Genomic DNA, 12,131 nt, shown 5'->3' with positions numbered 1-12,131 from the left:
GGTGAAGAACCCTCCCCTGCTGCTGTGACAGAAGATCCTCCTGAAGGTGCAGCCTGATCGGAGGATCAATACCCATTCTCAGAAGCTCTGAATACCAGACTTTCCTTGCCCAGTCCGGAGCCACAAAAATGACTTGGGCCCAGTTGCTTCTGATCTTCTTCAGAACCCTGGACAGGAGTGGTATGAGCGGAAAGGTGTACAACAGGCCTGAGCTTCACTCGTGACGAAAAGCGTCGCCAAGCAATTGCCGCCTTGGAAACTCCAGTGTGCAGTATCGCTGCCACTGTGTGTTCTCTTCGGAGGCAAACAAATCTAAACAGGGTTCTCCCCACTGTTGAAAGAGACCTTGTGCCAGTTCTGATGGGAGACGCCACTCGTGATCCGCTAGGCATCGACGGCTGAGTTTGTCTGCCCTGGCGTTCAGAGAACCTAACAGGTGTTGAACTGACAGGGTTATGCCCTGCTGTTCCAGCCATGTCCAGAGATGAAGGGCCTCTTGAGAAAGGGTCCACGAACCCACCCCTCCCAGTTTGTGGCTGTACCACATGGCAGTGGTGTTGTCTGTGAACACCTGCACTAACTTCCCTGTGACAGAGGGAAAAAATGCTTTCAATACTAGCTGAAACGCATGGAGCTCCAACAAATTTATAGGGATCCCCATCTCTGCTAGAGATCAGTGTCCCTTGATCTCCAACTTGCTCAGGTGGAGGCCCCATCCCAGAAGTAACGCATCTGTCACGACTGTGAGATCTAGTTGGGGAAGGGAGAGAGGTCTGCAGTTGACCCAATAGCGGTTTGTTAACCACCACTGCAGATCTTTCGCAGTTCCTTCCCAGATCTGAACCACGTTGGTGAGATTTTCCTGATGTTGTGCCCATTGGAACTTCAAGTCCCACTGCAGAGCACGCATACACCACCTGGTGTGTCTTACCAACAGGATGCAGGCGGCCATGAAGCCCAACAATATCAGAGTCAGTCTCACCGAAATCCAGGATAGATGCTGAAATATAGGAATCATAGCCTGAATATCCTGGACTCGCTGCTCCGGAGGATAAGCCCGAAACCGCACTGTGTCCAGAACAGCTCAGATGAAAGGAAGCATCTGAGAAGGATTCAGGTGTGAATTCAGCACATTTATAGAGAACCCCAGCGAATGCAGGAGGTTTGCCGTAGTCTGAAGGTGGTAGACAACAGCATGGGGCAAGGATGCCTTCAACAGTCAGTCGTCGAGGTAGGGGAAGACTGACACCCCTAACCTGCGCAGATGAGCTGCAACCACCGCCATCACCTTAGTGAACACCTGAGGGGCACTGAGCACCGTAAACTGCAAGTGCTCGTGGTCTACCTTGAACCGCAGGTAATGCCTGTGGCCCGGCAGGAGGGGTATGTGAAAATCCCCAGACCACTCCCAATCCTCTCCTGAGCCTAGCACAATCTCAAAGTGCTCAGGCAACAACATATAACTTTGTGAAACTACATGAAGTGGTAAAAAAGACTCTGCCGCACTACGCGGAGTTCCGGATGCCGGCGGTGTATATTTATTATCAATTTCATGTGTTGGTAAAGATATTTATTATCAATTTCATGTATTGGTAAAGAAATTCAGAAACTATTTTTCTATCTGCAGTTCATAAATTGGACTCTAGATGTCTCTGTTGCATCAAATACATTATATTAATTTGAGCTGTACAGGTTTGATGATCAGATGGAGGAGTGATTGCATTCTTACCTGCACAGTACACTTGCCCCCAGTCACTGCATTCTTTCTTGGACCCAAGCTGTCTGCCACGCTCGGTAAGCGGCAAAGCGCTCCTTCAAATGAGGCCTGAAAGTGAAACACCCAGGCAAGCGATGTCAAACACATCCAAAACAAGGCTTGACAAGCAGGATTCAAACAACAAACGTATCAGGATTCACAACGAGGCTGCGTTTCAAGCCTCGTTCTGAATGCCACCATTTGAATCCTGCTTCTCAAGCTGCTCTTGACAACTTGGAAGTCGCTTGTCTGAGAGGTTTGTGTTCAGGGCCTGGGGTGGTGTGGGCTAAACTCCGCTACGAGGCAGCCCATAGAGTTTTTGCAGAACTCAGTTCTCAATGCAGAGTGCGGAGTCACAAAAACTCTGTGAACTCCGCCAGCGGAGCAAAGTTTACTGCCCGCCCTTACATATAACCTCTTGGTTCTGTCGACGTCAGAATCGGCGTTGATCGACTTTGTTCCGGCTCCGTGTCATCAGGGATGAGAATGGGGCTTGCGCCACCGACAGGCATCGATGATGTTGCGGGCACCGACTTCGGATCCGATGCTGGGGAAGGTCGCAATGGCACGACCGGCGTCGAACCAGGTCCGGGATCTGATCCCTGAGGCCACACCGGTGTCGTGGCAGGAGCCGAGGGCGTGGAACCCAATGGGGTCCCTTCTGACTTCGCGGGGCCTGAAGGATCACCAGCGGGGGTGTTCCACTCAAATACTCAGCGCATGGCCTCATAAAACTCTTTTACATGAGCAGGAGTCGCTCTGTCTCCCGGAAAGGGGGGGGGGGGGAGACGCGAACTCGACTTTGGCTCCGGCTCCGCGGAACCGTGCCTAGACCGTCGATGCTCCTTACCTCTCTCGACGACGGACGCCAGTTGAGGTGAAGGCAAAGTCCGCTTGGACTTCTCCTTCTTATTATGCCTCTTTCCCGAGTGTCCCGAGGACCTCGAGTGGGAGGAAAAGGACTTAGGGCTCTGAGCGGTCCCGCGACCTCCTCTTCTTCGATCGGGACCGTGGCCTCCTCAGAGTCTCGCCGGCCGCAAGCAACTTCATTGCCCGCTCCCTCAAGGTCTTCGGGGCCATTGCCTGACAGTCTGAACACGACTTCGTATTGTGGTCGCCCTTGAGACACCAAAAACATACACGATGGGGATCAGTAACCAACATCATGCAGGAACAAGTCCTGCACGGCTTGAAACCTGTCTTCCTTGAAGACATACCTTACAAACGAAGTCGGGAGAAATCCAAAATTTCGACAAAATTCGAGAAAAAGCATGCCAAATAGTGGCAGACGGGTAGCTCTTCCCAGATCAGCGCTAAACTGGTGCGGAAAGAAGAGAACTGATGCCCGCGTGCCTGGGTGGCGCTTATATAGGCACTGCGACGTCATAACTGACGCCGTCATGCGGAGCCGAATGGAGCCACCCACCATTGCGCGCAAGGTCTATTGCTCAACAAAAGTTTCGGGATCCAGCCTGATTTCCTTGAAGACATACCTTACACACGAAGTCGGGAGAAATCCAAAATTTCGACAAAATTCGAGAAAAAGCATGCCTAAAAGTGGCAGACGGGTAGCTCTTCCCAGATCGGCGCTAAACTGGTGCGGAAAGAAGAGAACTGATGCCCGCGTGCCTGGGTGGCGCTTATATAGGCACTGCGACGTCATAACTGACGCCGTCATGCGGAGCCGAATGGAGCCACCCACCATTGCGCGCAAGGTCTATTGCTCAACAAAAGTTTCGGGATCCAGCCTGATGCCTGGGAAATTCAAAGGTAAGGAATCTGAAGGTAGAAGTCTCTATCAGATTGACACATTTATAATCATAAAGAAATGTTATTGTTGAGATTGGCGACCAAAGGGAGGTTTCAAAAGGAAACTGCGATGGGCAATAGCAGGGAGACCAGCTCAGAAGAAATCAGCATGGGGCCCACAATGAACCAATAGCTCTCCGTGATACATCGCCTAATGTACACAGTAATGTACACAGTGACTTAACTGTTTTCAAAGTGAGTCAGCATGAGTTTGAAATTGTTTGCAATGGAACTTTGGTCTGACACCCAGCTTCTTCGGACATTTATTGCAACAGGAAAATTGCTTTAAACTAAGCTTTGTTACGTTTTTCAGCTCTTTTTGCTATTTATTGCAGCAGTGATCTGTGCCTGCCCATACAAAACTAAGATTTACAGTCAACACGAGGAGCACTGTCTCACTGTTTTTCGTTAACTCAATCCCAAATGAAACTTCAGTTTAAGCATTTATTTAAACTATTGGAATTAACATTCCTGGGTTGTCACTGCTGCTGCTACTAGAGAGAAGGAGAGGAAATAGCAGGAAAAGGAGAGAGCAACAGACCAAGGACAGTGGGGAAAAGGAAGAGAGGAAGGGATTAAACGGAGGGAAAAAGACCCCAAAAGGAGAGATAAAACCACTCAGCCCAGGAGTTGGGTTGTCCAATATCGCAGTAGACAGAGGCACTACACACTAGCAATCCACGACGCTGCTTTTATACGAGGCCAAGCTGCAGCTCCTGGAATTGTCTCTCTGCATTCATGCTCGAAACAGAATACACAAGGCGCAGAAGCATGCATAGTGCAACTGTTTAGAACACATGACCGTCTTGCAAAGGCTGCAATCCCGCCCGTTCCCAGTCCTCACTCTGTGACGACTGGGAAAGGGAGGAGTTGTAAAAGGCAGCTGATATTAAACAAGCAGCCCCAGGAGTACAGGGCTGACACTGGTCACGCCCAGGGCTGCTTCAGAATGTGATGCTTTTAATTGTCTTTTGTGGGCGTTCCCAGAGGACCCCAATGATTGCAGAATCGGGCTGGCAGATTGTCAGCTCGTACTGCTTAACTTTCAATGGCATCAGTGCTGCAACTAGTACTTGCGCACGTGTGCATGTGTCTGCTTAAAACTGCCTGATGTCCGTTTTGGAGAACGGAACAGGCAGGCCTAAGCAGTGGGTGCTTTTTGCATAATTTAAATAGGAAAGCAATTACCATCCATATCACATTTAATTGGATGGGCATAGCCCCTCCGCCCACCCCCAGTAACTGCTGTTGCTTACAGTACTTCAGTGCTGAAGATAGGGCTGGTTCAAATCAAGGGCAGATCAAGAATAGAATCAGATTGAAGTTTAGTGAAAGATCGAGGAAAGCTTGGCCAGGGAACTCCCTTCCACATGATGTGCGGTAGCTGAGCTGTGGTGGCCTCCAGGGGGGAGTAGGAGAGGGTAAGCTTCCATCTCATTGGCTGAAGTTTGATTTCTTTCAAATGAGGTGCATGTGCTACAAATGATGTTATTTCATGTTTATGGCCATTTTCGCACTGTATACTGCTATTCTGATGTACTGGGAATTCTCAGCCTAATGACAGGGAAAGATTCAAGCTTCTGAATGTATAAAAGATCCAATGTTGGCGAATAATGGATGTACTGCAACTTCCACATAATCCACCATCTGCTGCATAATTAGCAGATTAAAAAAACAAATCTGACTCAAAGGGCTCTAAAGCTATTTGAAAATGCATATATTTGTGCCACATAATGGCAGCCTATTTGCCAAGGTTAACTGGTCACCTTTCAGTTGTATTTCTCTGTAGTCAGGAGTTTAGCTGGTAGTTGGAGCTTTTGCTCAGTCAGTATACATAGTTGTTAAACAACCACAACAACAATTCAGTTCTGTCACAGATTGGGCCGCATTATGCTGAAAAAGGTGTAATTTTTTCCCTGCAGAATTGTGTTACCCCTGCTACATATGTTGGTCCTCCAATGAGGCATAATTGCAGTGGCCCTTATGATAATCAGCTTCTAGTTATTGGCCCGACCTCTGTCTCTAGTGATTCTTGTTATTTTCCTTCGTGTCAAAGCAATTCCGAATTGAACCAGTAGATGGCAGAAGCATGCAAAGCATTTGAACATGTAACATCGTGCTTCACACTTGTCGACATCTAGGGCAGCACAGACATTGATCGATAGATACTCACCATGAACAGTGATTAATATAATCTCTGAAATCCTGCGAATCGTTTGCTGATCAGCACGATTACCGAAAAGTAGATGACAGTACAATCACTGACATGCATTGCCTGCGTTCTTGTTGCAGTTACCTGGAAGGTGGTCGTGGCCTTTTCGTTGGCTAGCACGTATCCTAGGTCGAGCAGCCCCCCTTCCACGGAGCATGCAAGGGAAGGCGTGAGCCCCTGCCCGGTGACGCTCAGCGGGAGAGTGCCCTTCGAGCTGTAGACGTCGAGGTGTTCGAAGAACTGTGACAAAGAAAAGGACTTGCCATTAAATACTCTGAAAACAGACTTGTTACTGCTATTCAAATCAGACAGTGAGTTACTGTTTAAATATGTCATTCAGTACAAGCCTGTTAATTAAAAAAAATGGTATGAAGCATAGATGAAAAATATATCTTGAGAACAATATTTTCATAATTAGCCTATTGGAATGGTCGTGGGTAACAAGATACACCTGTGTAAACGAGGGGCTAATCTAAGGAAGACGAGGAGAGATGGTGTCTATTTCTGTTGAACACAATGTCAGTCTTCAGAGGGCCCCACAGCAACCCACCCCCACCCCTACCATCGTGGGACTCACCTGCGATACCACCCCCACCCCTACCCTCGTGGGACTCACCTGCGATACCACCCCTACCCCTACCCTCGTGGGACTCACTTGTGATACCACCCCCACCCCTTCCATCGTGGGACTCACCTGCGATACCACCCCCACCATCGTGGGACTCACCTGCGATACCACCCCCACCATCGTGGGACTCACCTGCGATACCACCCTCACCCCTACCATCGTGGGACTCACCTGCGATACCACCCCCACCCCTACCCTCGTGGGACTCCCCTGTGATACCACCCCCACCCCTACCCCTACCCTCGTGGGACTCACCTGCGATACCACCCCCACCCCTACCATCGTGGGACTCACCTGCGATACCACCCCCACCCCTACCCTCGTGGGACTCACCTGCGATACCACCCCCACCCCTACCATCGTGGGACTCACCTGCGATACCACCCCCACCCCTACCATCGTGGGACTCACCTGCGATACCACCCCCACCCCTACCATCGTGGAACTCACCTGCGATACGCTTACCCCACCCCTACCCTCGTGGGACTCCCCTGCGAAACCACCCCCACCCCTACCCTCGTGGGACTCACCTGCGATACCACCCCCACCCTACCCTTGTGGGACTCACCTGCGATACCACCCCCACCCCTACCCTCGTGGGACTCACCTGCGATACCACCCCCACCCCTACCCTCGTGGGACTCCCCTGCGAAACCACCCCCACCCCTACCCTCGTGGGACTCACCTGCGATACCACCCCCACCCTACCCTCGTGGGACTCACCTGCGATACCACCCCCACCCCTACCCTCGTGGGACTCACCTGCGATACCACCCCCACCCCTACCCTCGTGGGACTCACCTGCGATACCACCCCCACCCCTACCCTCGTGGGACTCACCTGCGATACCACCCCCACCCCTACCATCGTGGGACTCACCTGCGATACCACCCCCACCCCTACCCTCGTGGGACTCACCTGCGATACCACCCCCACCCCTACCCTCGTGGGACTCACCTGCGATACCAACCCCACCCCTACCCTCGTGGGACTCACTTGCGATACCACCCCCACCCCTACCCTCGTGGGACTCACCTGCGATACCACCCCTACCCTCGTGGGACTCACTTGTGATACCACCCCCACCCCTTCCATCGTGGGACTCACCTGCGATACCACCCCCACCCCTACCCTCGTGGGACTCACTTGTGATACCACCCCCACCCCTACCATCGTGGGACTGACCTGCGATACCACCCCCACCCCTACCCTCGTGGGACTCACTTGTGATACCACCCCCACCCCTTCCATCGTGGGACTCACCTGCGATACCACCCCTACCCATGCAGTAACGGCGCGGCCCCTGTCTGTCGGCAATGGGCACGCTAGGCGAACCTTACAACAGGCACCTCCGCCATTATTTTTCATCAACATTTTTAAATCGATATTTTTACTGCCATCTGGAGGCCCCCTGTACTTGCTGTCCCAGAGACCGTTAGTTCATGGTCAGGCTAAACTTGGCTATAAATGAGAGTTCATATTTTCAAATACCGAATGCAACTTTAAAATGTGTTGAACTGCGCGGAATCGCCGCTATATATGTGTGTGTATTTCGATGCACCCCCGGGTTTACCGCGTTATAATATGCGGAAAGGTTAGCGCAGAATGAGAGCTCCTCAGGGCTGAAAAAACAAAATGAACTTTATGAAACACAAGACAAACAATGTGAAGAAAGCCGCCCCCTCCCCCTGGTCAGTCTATTCCTATATATATGTTTGTCTCGTTACCAGCCAGGCAGAGGTCAATTTAAGCTCCACCTGATTCCAAGGGGTTTGATGCTCCTTCTGGCCTGTCCAGGAATTCCCAGTTTTACAAGATGCAGAGCTGCACCCGTTACAAACCGGTAGGAGGCTGCAGACGGGCCGTGCACAGAGGTGCAGCCCGGCGCCCGCCGACCCCGCAAGCCTCACAGGGGAGATGACAAATCTTCCTCAAGACTCAAAAAGTACGAAAGGAATTTCTGGCCGGAATCAGTAAGCCTCACCTCAGTGCTTCCCGTTTTCCTGCACCGCCCAACTCGTCGTAATCAGGCCAATGCTGGTCAACATCTAAAACCTTTTAAGTGGCCCTTTGGGAAGTGGGAGACACTGGCAATCTCAATCCATGCTCCTATCCGAACGCAAACCAACAAGACCCAACCCAAGCCCTAATTACAGAAAGCCGAGGTGTCTATCATTCTAAATCTTGAATATGACAAATATGAAGGGGAACAAAAGCACCCTGGATCACCACTGTAGAGGAACAAAAGCACTCAGGATCACCACTGTAGAGGAACAAAAGCACTCAGGATCACCACTGTAGAGGAACAAAAGACCCCTGGATCACCACTGTAGAGGAACAAAAGACCCCTGGATCACCACTGTAGAGGAACAAAAGACCCCTGGATCACCACTGTAGAGGAACAAAAGCACCCTGGATCACCACTGTAGAGCAACAAAAGCACTCAGGATCACCACTGTAGAGGAACAAAAGCACTCAGGATCACCACTGTAGAGGAACAAAAGACCCCTGGATCACCACTGTAGAGGAACAAAAGACCCCTGGATCACCACTGTAGAGGAACAAAAGACCCCTGGATCACCACTGTAGAGGAACAAAAGACCCCTGGATCACCACTGTAGAGGAACAAAAGCACTCAGGATCACCACTGTAGAGGAACAAAAGCACTCAGGATCACCACTGTAGAGGAACAAAAGACCCCTGGATCACCACTGTAGAGGAACAAAAGACCCCTGGATCACCACTGTAGAGGAACAAAAGCACCCTGGATCACCACTGTAGAGGAACAAAAGCACCCTGGATCACCACTGTAGAGGAACAAAAGCACTCAGGATCACCACTGTAGAGGAACAAAAGCACTCAGGATCACCACTGTAGGTCTTGTTTTCTTCTTAAGGGGAACAAAAGCACTCAGGATCACCACTGTAGAGGAACAAAAGCACTCTGGATCACCACTGTAGCTCTTGTTTTCTTCTTAAGGGGAACAAAAGCACTCTGGATCACCACTGTAGCTCTTGTTTTCTTCTTAAGGGGTCTTCACAACACGGAGCTATAGAGGGTAAATGCTAAGCCGCCCTCCTCTCAAAATTTCATCAAAACAACAAAGGCTTGGCACATAGAGAGTCCACAATTTTTCTTAGGGCCTACTCCTCTAATGGGGATACCTATCCCCACCCAATCTCTGGCACGATGTCCAATATAAAGAAGTCCTAGACCTCTCAAGTAAATAAAAAACTGTAAACCGTCACTCCGCAACAATATGATACCTCCCCCACAACAAGTGAGTGAAGGATACTCAGAAAAATAAGTGTGAGAGTGAGAGGGCACCACACGTACGCAACACCAGAGAGGCTACCAGCCGGTTCTCGCCAGTATGCCCACATATGTCATCATTGGTTAACCGCTCACAGAAATCAAGAAAATAGTGTGCTGTGAAGAGAATAGATCAGATAAGAGAAAGAAAGTTTACTGTCCCCAAACAGAACAAGAACCCCGTGTATTGCAAAGAACCAATTGTTCCAAGCAATTTGTAAAATTGAGTTAAAACTCACTTTTAGATCACCCTCTTTATTCGCACTTGTGAGCTTACTCAAGTTAAAAGCACTGCATGTTGCTAACCTTTACCAAGAAGGCAAACATGTTTCATTGCCATTTACTTATGTTGTGGCAAATTCATCAGGGCATGGGGTTTCAATCACTCGCCTCACTGGACAAATACTTTTATGTTGCGGGTGGGCTGTTAAAAAAAGAGGGAAAAGAGTGGCAGTTTTCTATCTTATTATCAATAAAAACTGACCGACCAACTGTATATATGGTCAAATCTATTACATAACAATCACTCATACATTAGAGTGTATTTAGAAGGTGAGGGCTGAGGGCACTCATACCAGCTTCCACCAAGCCAAAAAGGGTTGTATTCGACACTCTTTCCCCCACTTTTGAACTGCACTGTCGTTGCCTAGTGTTCAACCTGTGAAAATAATATTCAGACTTCAAATCATACTCCTTCATGAAAAGAATTAATTTAATTTAATTTAATGGTTTTGTAAAGCGCGTAGTAACTCCGAAGAGCATCCCAGCGCTGATCTGCTTCTCCAGGGGTTTTGGCCAACTAATGGGATTATATTTACGGGAAAAGGAAGGTCTTTAAGGTCTTTCTGAACTGGAGATAGTTCGGTTCAGTCCTAAGTTTTCGGGGTAGCTGGTTCCATCTCTTCGCCGTGTGAACCGAGAAGCGACGGCCACCGGTCTTAGCTTTTCTCACTCTAGGGACTGCAATGAGATTTTCAGAATTGGACCGGAGATCCCTCTCTGCTTTGTATGGAGTTAAAAGTTCTCTCAGAAGAGGGGGACCGTTGTTGTTGAGTGTTTTGTGGGCCAGACAGAGGGCTTTGAACAAGACCCTTTCTCTGACTGGGAGCCAGTGGAGAGAGTTGAGGGCTGGCCTGGCGGAGGATCTTCCAGGTGTGCCCGTAAGTAGGCGGGCTGCGGCATTTTGGACTTTCTGCAGTGAATTCAAGGTGGCTTCAGGAGCTCCCAAGTATATAGCGTTACAGTAGTCTAATCTTGCCAGGATTAGACCCTGGATGAGGAGCCTCCTTGCGGTCTCTGGGAGCAGGGGAAAGATCTTCCTGCAGGCTCTGAGTAGTCCAAAGCATGTTCCTGCAGTTCTCTTTGCCTGGGTTCTGAAACTCATGTCCTTCTCAATCCACACACCCAGGCTCTTGACTTCTTCCTTAGGTGCGGGAGGATCCCCAAGGCACCTGGGCCAAAGGTGAGGTGGTAGGGAGGGCCCATTGTGGCCCATCAGGAGGATCTCAGTCTTGGACCCGTTCAATTTTAATGAGGAGAGATTCATCCATCGGTGGACTTCAGAAAGGCAGCTGTGGAGGTCGGATGGGGCGTGGTGAGGGTGGGAAAGGGTAACTACCAGCTGAGTGTCGTCGGCGTAGTTGATGACTGACACGCCGTACGAGCTGACCCTCTTCTCCAGTGGGGCCATGTACACGTTGAAAAGTGTAGGGCTCAAGGATGAGCCCTGTGGCACTCCACACCGGAGGGGGATGACGGATGAGCAGCTGTCGTTTTCCCGCACCTGGAAGGAGAGTCCAGTCAAAAAGGATTCTAGCCATTTCAGGGCCAGACCCTTTAGTCCGATCTCTCCCAGTCGGTGGATTAGGGTGGGATGGTCTACAGTGTCGAAGGCCGCACTGAGGTCTAGGAGGATCACTGCCACTGATCCTCCCGTATCCAGAATGCTTCTGGCCTTCTCCACTGCTGTCAGGAGGGCGATGTCGGTGCCCTGACCTGGACGAAACCCTGTCTGGGAGGCCGCTAAGAGGTTGTTGCTTTCTAGGTAAAGCGATAGTTGTTTATTTACCAGCTTCTCAGCGATCTTGCTGTTTCCAGGGAGAAGGGATATGGGCCTGTAGTTGGCAAAGTCCTGCGGGTCTAAAGAGGGTTTTTTCAGCAGACCTTTGACTGCTGCCGCTTTCCAGCTGGGGGGGACAATGCCCTCTGAGAAGGAGGAATTGATCAGGGCCGTGAGGGGGGGGATGATGGTATTTGACACTTTTTTTAGGAAGCGGAGGGGGGCAGGATCAAGGGGAGAACCACTTTTAATTGCGGCCAGCATAGCTCCTACTTCTTCCGTTGTTACGGGCCCGAAGGTGTCCAGGGAGGGTTGGAGGGCTGGTGGCAGTGGAGGGTTGGCGGTAGTGATGGTA

The 12,131-nt window shown here is 50.3% G+C and overlaps 1 protein-coding gene across 2 annotated transcripts in view; it reads right to left on the bottom strand.

The window, feature by feature from the left end:
- The window catches only part of CFAP74 (cilia and flagella associated protein 74), a 927,349-nt gene that overhangs the window by 206,532 nt on the left and 708,686 nt on the right, over positions 1-12,131 (bottom strand). For both annotated transcript variants that reach the window (XM_085609345.1, XM_085609347.1), the window contains exon 34: positions 5,862-6,017. In XM_085609345.1, the coding sequence (XP_085465471.1) occupies positions 5,862-6,017 (156 nt within the window). The remainder of the gene's footprint in view (positions 1-5,861; positions 6,018-12,131) is intronic.

The sequence above is a fragment of the Triturus cristatus genome, chromosome 1_2 (genome assembly GCF_964204655.1).
Source record: "Triturus cristatus chromosome 1_2, aTriCri1.1, whole genome shotgun sequence".
Lineage (NCBI taxonomy): Eukaryota > Metazoa > Chordata > Amphibia > Caudata > Salamandridae > Triturus > Triturus cristatus.
This window is presented reverse-complemented; position numbering and strand designations above follow the sequence as displayed.